General features: G+C 43.6%; 1 protein-coding gene across 3 annotated transcripts in view; it reads right to left on the bottom strand.

The window, feature by feature from the left end:
* Positions 1 to 7500, bottom strand: part of LOC125046708 — a 39147-nt gene that overhangs the window by 8662 nt on the left and 22985 nt on the right. For all 3 annotated transcript variants that reach the window (XM_047644594.1, XM_047644592.1, XM_047644593.1), the window contains exon 2: positions 7385 to 7500. This exon is cut by the window's right edge and continues 355 nt beyond it. In XM_047644594.1, the coding sequence (XP_047500550.1) occupies positions 7385 to 7402 (18 nt within the window). In that variant the 5' untranslated portion in view covers positions 7403 to 7500. The remainder of the gene's footprint in view (positions 1 to 7384) is intronic.

Genomic DNA, 7500 nt, shown 5'->3' with positions numbered 1-7500 from the left:
GGTTTTATTTTATTTGTGAGTTGGAGGTTGGTCCACTCACTTTGCCACAGGAGATGTATTTTTGCTTTTATAAGAGACACAAAACACCTGAGATCTGTACGAACTATGGTAGTGTCCAGATCGCCAGTTGACCCGGCTAGTTTGTCAGCCTGTTCATTACCATGAATACCAGTGTGACCTGGTACCCATATTAGCTTGATTGATTTGTTGGCACCGTGTAACTTACGAATGATATTACCCAGCAATTCATTTTTAGTGGTTTCTAAGGATTTAATAGCTTTAAGTGAACTTAATGAATCGGAAAAAATGACTATTCTATCGTGGGTCGTCGATAGTGCAAAATCAATGGCTTTATTAATGGCAAAAAGTTCAGCAAGAAAAATCGATGTATGATTCGGCAGTCTAAACTTTAGTTCACATTCAGTCGACCATACACCCGCACCTACACATTCATCTGTCTTGGAGCCGTCGGTATATATATGAAAAAAGGATAGATGTTTAATAAGGATCTCTCTGAACCTCTGGCGTACCTCACCCTCCGGCGCCATGGCCTTGGCTGATGGAAGCCAGGCTTCCATAATAGAAAAATTGGGGGTTTCCCATGGCGCTATATTTGACTTAACCAGGGTATCGATGGTAGAGAGATCTATACCGACTTTCTCGACGAGGTCGTGGAGTCTCGTGGCAAAGGGCCTAGCGCCTCCATTGCCATTAGGGTGGCTCGGGTCTCGAGCCACCTTTGCGGCATAGGTCAGTGCTAACTGGCCGCGTCTGAGTCGGAGGGGAGGTACTCCTGACTCCACCTCAAGACGCTCGATCCGAGTACATTTTAGGGCTCCAAGACACACACGCAAACAAGCATTCTGCACAGCATCCAATCCTTTCAAACTTGTTTTCGATGCCGAACCATACACGATTGACCCATAGTCTACTTTAGACCTAATCAGGGCTTTATATACCATTAGCAAAGACTGTCTATCAGCTCCCCATTTATTACCAGAAATGCACTTTAATAAATTTAGTGCTCTTTGACATTTATTCTTTAATTGACCAATGTGGTCTTTCCAATTGAGTCTACTATCAAAAAGTAGCCCAAGAAATCTTGCAGAATTTTGAATAGGTATTGGGTGGTTGTCTAGAGTTAGCCTGATATTCGGCTTCCTCCTATGTGAAAAAATTACCCCAATACTCTTTTTAATGGAAAACTTAAAACCCCACTGGAGGCCCCAGTTATGAATCATATCCAGTGCCAATTGGATGCGATTTGCTGAGAATTTTGCATTATTGCTGGAATGCCATAATGCACAATCATCAGCGTACAGTGAGTATTTAAGATTCCGAGGAGGAGCTGGTAAGATGTCATTGATCATACATAGAAATAGAGTTGGTGACAAGACACTTCCTTGTGGGACCCCGTTTGCCTGGACAAAAATGTCCGAAAAAGTGACATTGTCAGAAAACAATTTGACAGAAAACGTTCTGTCAGAAATGAAATTTTGAATAAAACAAGGCAAGTTTCCACGTAATCCGAAAGCATAAAGTTTTCTGAGTAGGCCATATCGCCATGTCATGTCGTAGGCTTTTTCTATATCTAAAAATACTGAAATCAAAAAATCTTTTTTGGCAATTGCCTCTTGAATATGACTGTCCAGCTTTACTAGTTGATCGAGAGTTTGGCGTCCCTTTCGGAAACCGCACTGCTCGTCAACTAGTAAATTACTGGAATTTAAAAAATGCAATAGCCTACTGTTAACAATTCGTTCCATGACCTTGCATAAGCAACTTGTCAACGCAATTGGGCGGTAGGAGATGGCAAATCTGGGATTACCCCCTCCTTTCAATATGGGAATGATGTGGGCAAAGTGCCATGAGTTTGGAAAAGTGTGGCTTTTCCAAATTTCATTGTACACTTCTAGCAACTTAATCATGTCATCATGATTAAGATGCTTCATCATCTCATATCGAATCTCATCGGGGCCTGGGGATGTTCCTCTACAGGCTTCTAGGGCTCGGACAAGCTCATCCATTGTAAGATCTTTATTGTAATCAAAGTCATCTCCTGTGGCAAAGTGAATTGGTTGCAGCTCAGCCGCTTCCTTGATGGGCAGGAATGCGTGATGGTAGTTTGCTGAGCTGCTTGTATGAGAGAACTGCCTGGCGAGTGCATTAGCGATGTCTCTAGGTGAATCTAAATTGTTACCCTCTTCTATGATGTTGTTAATTTTGAATGATGTTTTTTTCTTATTGATTTTATTGATTGTGGACCAAACCTCTGATATTTTGGTATTGCTATTTATTGTAGAGACAAAGCTCCGCCAGGAGTCTCTTTTTGCTTGTCTTATTACTCTACGAGCCCTAGCTCTTGCTTGTTTGTAGTTGCAAAAGTTCTCATTTGTGATGTTTTTTTGGAAAAGCCTGTAGGCCTTATTGCGTCGGCACAGCGCCCTGCGGCAATCTGGTGTCCACCATGGAACTCTATGCTTAACGCTATCTGTCGAAGTTTTAGGAATGGATAGCAAAGCTGCTTCTATAATCGAATTCTGAATATTGCTTACTTTATCATCAATGGTTTCTCCAACAAGTTCGAGCTTGACGCTCCTTGTGAAGGCGACCCAGTCTACTTTTTTTACGTTAAATTTTGGCGCTGAAGGCGTTCTCACTGTGTCGCATGAATATTTAATCAAGATAGGAAGATGATCGCTTCCCAACGAGTCGTCAATGGTGTGCCACAGGCACTTGGCTGCTACTGATGATGAGACCAGTGATATGTCTATAAAGCTCAAATTCCCGGTATTATCGTCCACCCGCGTGGGACTACCATCATTCAGAAGGACTAGATCAGACTCGTTAATCAACTTAACTACTTGCTCACCTCTACCATCCACCCGTAGGGAACCCCATAACGTATGATGAGCATTAAAATCACCTAAAATTACTTTATTTTGTGGCAGACATTCCTGAAGAGCAAAAAGCTCATCATAGATTATCACTTTATCAGGCGGACAGTAAACTGAACATATAGCCAGATACGTGCCATTAATTTTTACTTTGCATGCGACAAACTCCAAAGTAGAATCAATAGTCACTTCTGTAAAAGGGAGGCTTTGGTGGATGTACATGGCGACTCCGCCTCCACCCCTACCCTCACGATCCTTCCGACATAAATGGTAGTTCCTGAGCGATACGACCTCGTCCGAGACGAGGTTTGTCAAATGAGTTTCTTGGAGAACGATAATATCGGGAGCATAGGACGAGGCTAATAATTTAAGGTCATTTACTTTAGATCTAATACTTCGACAGTTCCATTGTATAATGGTTGACGCGATGATTACGTTTTATGGGGTTTGGAAGTGCCTTGTCCACCAGTTTTTATTTTCTTTTTATGGGAGGGAGGCGCCTCCTCTCCCTCGCTTCCCGGGGACCTCTCACGGGATGGTTTGGAGACAGAAGCCTCCATGTCCTGCACCTCCTGGCGAGGGAGACGACTGACAGACTGCGATCTGCTTCTCTCTCGAGAAACCGATCGCGAGCCAGACGAAGTCCTCACAGGAGTAGCCCGGACGGGAAGGTGCGCTCCGGACTGTGATTCGGTATCTTCCTCCTTATGATGTTTTGGCTGGGTTGATGCAGCCATTTGGTCGACCAATTTTGTCAGTTGATATACTTTAATGTTTAGTTCTTTAACGGTTTGTTTAAGTTCAGCAATTTCCTTATCCTTCGCTGCAAGCTGCTGACTGACATCACTTGCACTAGGGGTGTTGTTAGTTACTGCTGCAGCATAGGAAGTATCGGGTTTGTGTGTCAAACTTTCCACTTTCCTCTTAGCTTCAGTATAACTAACTTCATGCTTTCTCATATATGCCAATGTTTCAGTCTCCTTCTTCAGGATGCTGCACTCGGCAGATCCTGAATGATGGGGACCTTCACAGTTAGCACATTTGGAAATTTTGCTAGTACATGTGATGGTGTCATGGGCCTCAGCACATTTACGGCAAGTGAATTTAGAAGAATCTTTGTCAATACATCTTAATGAGGTGTGTCCGAATTTTTGGCATCTATTACAATGCATTGGCTTTTGGACATAAGGTCTTACTTGAACACGTTCATAACCGACATTGACATATTCTGGGATTTTATTCAAAGCAAAGGTCAAAAAACACAGTCCAGTTTTCGTTCGTACATTCCCGTCCTTCTTGGTCATACAATGAACGTCCACTACGTCTTGGTCCTTCATGCTCTCAAGAATTTCACTTTCTTCCATCGTCCTCAAATCCCTGTGAAAGATTACTCCCTTACAGGTATTTGGGCCAATAGGAATAGTTACTTTAACTCGAAGATCATGAATTTGCGTCAGCTTAAGTAAATCCTTAATCTGGGAGTTGTATTGTACTTTTACAAGGAGGCTTCCATCTCGCATTTTTTTTACAAAATCAAAATCGCCGTCCACTTGACCATCAAGGACCTTTTTGATGATAAAGGGGTTTACGTTCATAAGCGACTGATTTTCGTTCACGCATTTTACATTCGCGAACCTTGCATTCTGGGTGGGGATTGTGAAAAGTGGTCGTCTCGTCTTGTCATTAGTGGGGGTACCATTATTCGTCATCAGATTAGTCGTAGAAGGGTCTTTAGTCGCCCCTCCTCCTTTAGGAGGAGAAGGGGTAGCCGGGGAGTCATTCATTCTGGGTATCGGACCAGGTCCGACCCCTCTGCTCAAAGTCGTAGTCCTGAAGGGACAAAAACCTCTTAACTGTTGTTATCAACCTAACTGCAATAGCTAAGAGAGTAGATCAGTATTTCGTCCTCTACCCCCTCAGTGGAAGCCTGGTTGCGTTCTCCAGTACCACAGAGGGATCGAGTTATGTGTGGGACACTTCCTTACCGCCGAACTTGCCTAGGCGAAGGACGGTAATTCAATGCCCACCCCCCAAGCGAATACGGGAGTTCCGAGGAACTCCGGTAGGCTCAGGAAAGTCACATTATAAAGGAAAAGATTTCAGGACCAAAGAAAAAGTGCGCCCAAATGACGCCCCAGACTACTGGGCCTCCCTACCCAGGGGTCAAAGCCACAAGGGCTACCCTGGTGTAGAAGAGAGCTGCGGGTCTGGGGTGGGGTGCTGACTACTACTACTGTAGCCTCGTGTCACCTGCAAAGCAAGAGCACTGAAGGTGCTGGCAAAGCACAACAAATGTTCTGCAATTACAGGATTTTACTTTACAGCTATTTACGTTAAGAGAACTCAGGAACAACAATGTCAAGCGAGACAAGAGGCCCCGGGCTCCAGGGTAGCTCAAGTGGCACAAGACTTTGTACTTGTTGTTACTGCGTTATAAACAAGGTGTTGCCTCATCAAGAGTTCGAACACGAGTCGCTAAAAAAAAAAAAAAAAAAAAAAAAAAAAAAAAAAAAAAAAAAAAAAAAAAAATAACACCATCGATTCATAGTAAAAATAATACATTTTCCCGCCAATTCAAGGAAAGGTGAAATCGGGTAAGGCTAAGCACTAGCAAAGCCATCTATGTGCAGAGACATTTCACAAAAAAATATGAAAAATGAGCACAGCTTTTTTCCCCATTTTCTATTTTCCCCGGCGGCAATGGGTTAAGTTCCATAAAAACATGATTGTTCCCTGGTATAATACTGGTTACACCAGTATCATAACATACAAAGTTGACCAGGAATTTCGATATGGTAGTCAGGGTTTTCCAAAGGGGTAACTCGGAATTTCAAAATGGTAACTGGGATTTACAAGGGTAACCAGGACTTTTGAGAGTGTAATCATGATTTTCGGACAGGGTAACTAGGAAAGTGGATCATCATCATCATTTGGGAGCTAGCGCCGGCAGGAGCGCATAGCCGAATCCACCCTTCGCTTCCACCTACGAGGGTCCCTCATGGCGAGCCGCCAGGCAGGGACCCGGCCCGTCTCTAATTCCTCACGACAGGTTTGATCGATCTGCTCAAGCCACGACTTTCTCGGTCGCCCCACAGGCCTCCTCCACCCACGGTTGTCTCGGACAGAGACAATCTGGTGGACAGGGTCATCCTGCGGGAATCGAGCCAAGTGGCCCTATAGCCTGAGTTGGCGATCGCGGATTGTGCAAGCAACAGGTCTGTGCCGGTCTAACGGTGCAACCGTTGGTTGGACACATGGTCCCACCAACTGTACCCCATGATCCGGCGCAAGGATCTGTTACAAAAGGCATCAAGACGAGATTACAAAGCACAAGATAGCGTCCAGGTTTCACTACCATTTAGTAAAACTGGCAGTATCAGGGCCTTGAAGACAGGTAGCTTGGTCCTGCACAGGTACTGGCATCCCCAAATACTCTCGTCGAGAGATTTCATGACCCCTGCTGCCAGGCCAATCCGTCTACTGACTTCCTGGTCTGACAACCCAGAGTCGTGAACTGCACTACCGAGGTATATAAAACTCTCTGTGACCTCGATGTTTTCAACGCAAGCACGTACCGATTGCACATGGTCTCCTAGTAGGCCCCTAAAATCCTGGATCTTGGTCTTGGTTCAGGAGACCTCTAGCCCCAGGGGCTTCGCTTCATTGCTAAATGCATCAAAAACTGTCACTAGGGTTTCTGGGTAGCTCTACCCAGTATCCAGTCCATGCAAGTGTTGAAAAGTGTTGGTGCAAGAACACAGCCTTGCCTCACTCCTGAACTAACAGGGAAGAAGCTCGACAGGCCCCCACCACACTTTACAGCACTTTCAGTGCCTGTATACAGGTTTGCTATTAATCCAACAATCCTTGTTGGAATTCCTCCTAGCCTCAGGATCTCCCAGAGTGAGGTTACAAGGGTAACCAGGACTTCAGAGTGTAATCATGATTTTCGGACAGGGTAACCAGGAAAGTGGATCTGTGACGCTATTTACTAATTATCTATGTATTCTACTGGTTAACTGTTGAACTTTATAAATAATATTTAAAATTAACAACTCTCAATTGGTTATGTGGCCTTTTGGGTACGCCACTGTCGGATCAAAATATTTCTTGATTGAAATCAGCAGCTTATTATGAAGATAGCTATTCGTTATTTCCGATTAAATGCAACGAAAAATATCAAATTCCATGTGTATTTCTTGAATGTCAGCATAATCATTATCATTTTTAACTACTTCCTAATGAATAAAAAAAAAAAAAAACTAGTATCTAAATTGCCAAATTATATATTGCCATGTTCTTATTAAATCTGTAATAACAAATCAACAAATCGAGTTATGTGGAACGACATCGCGGGAGAGTTGAGTGTTGGACTGAGAGAGTTTTCGAGAACTTTCCATTGAAGGTCTAACGTGTGTCTTGTGTGCCGATTCATATGATATAAATTGCTATTGAGAATTACAGGTGAAGAACACTTGTAATCTTACCTTGACTGATGAGTCCATTTCTTCTCCAGTGGAATGAGGCGTTAGCTCAACACTTGATTATCCACGAAACTCGTCTCCATAGCTGTGGTACTAAGTCTGCTTTATTATGAAAGGCT

This window comes from Penaeus chinensis, chromosome 39 (assembly GCF_019202785.1).
Source record: "Penaeus chinensis breed Huanghai No. 1 chromosome 39, ASM1920278v2, whole genome shotgun sequence".
NCBI lineage: Eukaryota > Metazoa > Arthropoda > Malacostraca > Decapoda > Penaeidae > Penaeus > Penaeus chinensis.
This window is presented reverse-complemented; position numbering and strand designations above follow the sequence as displayed.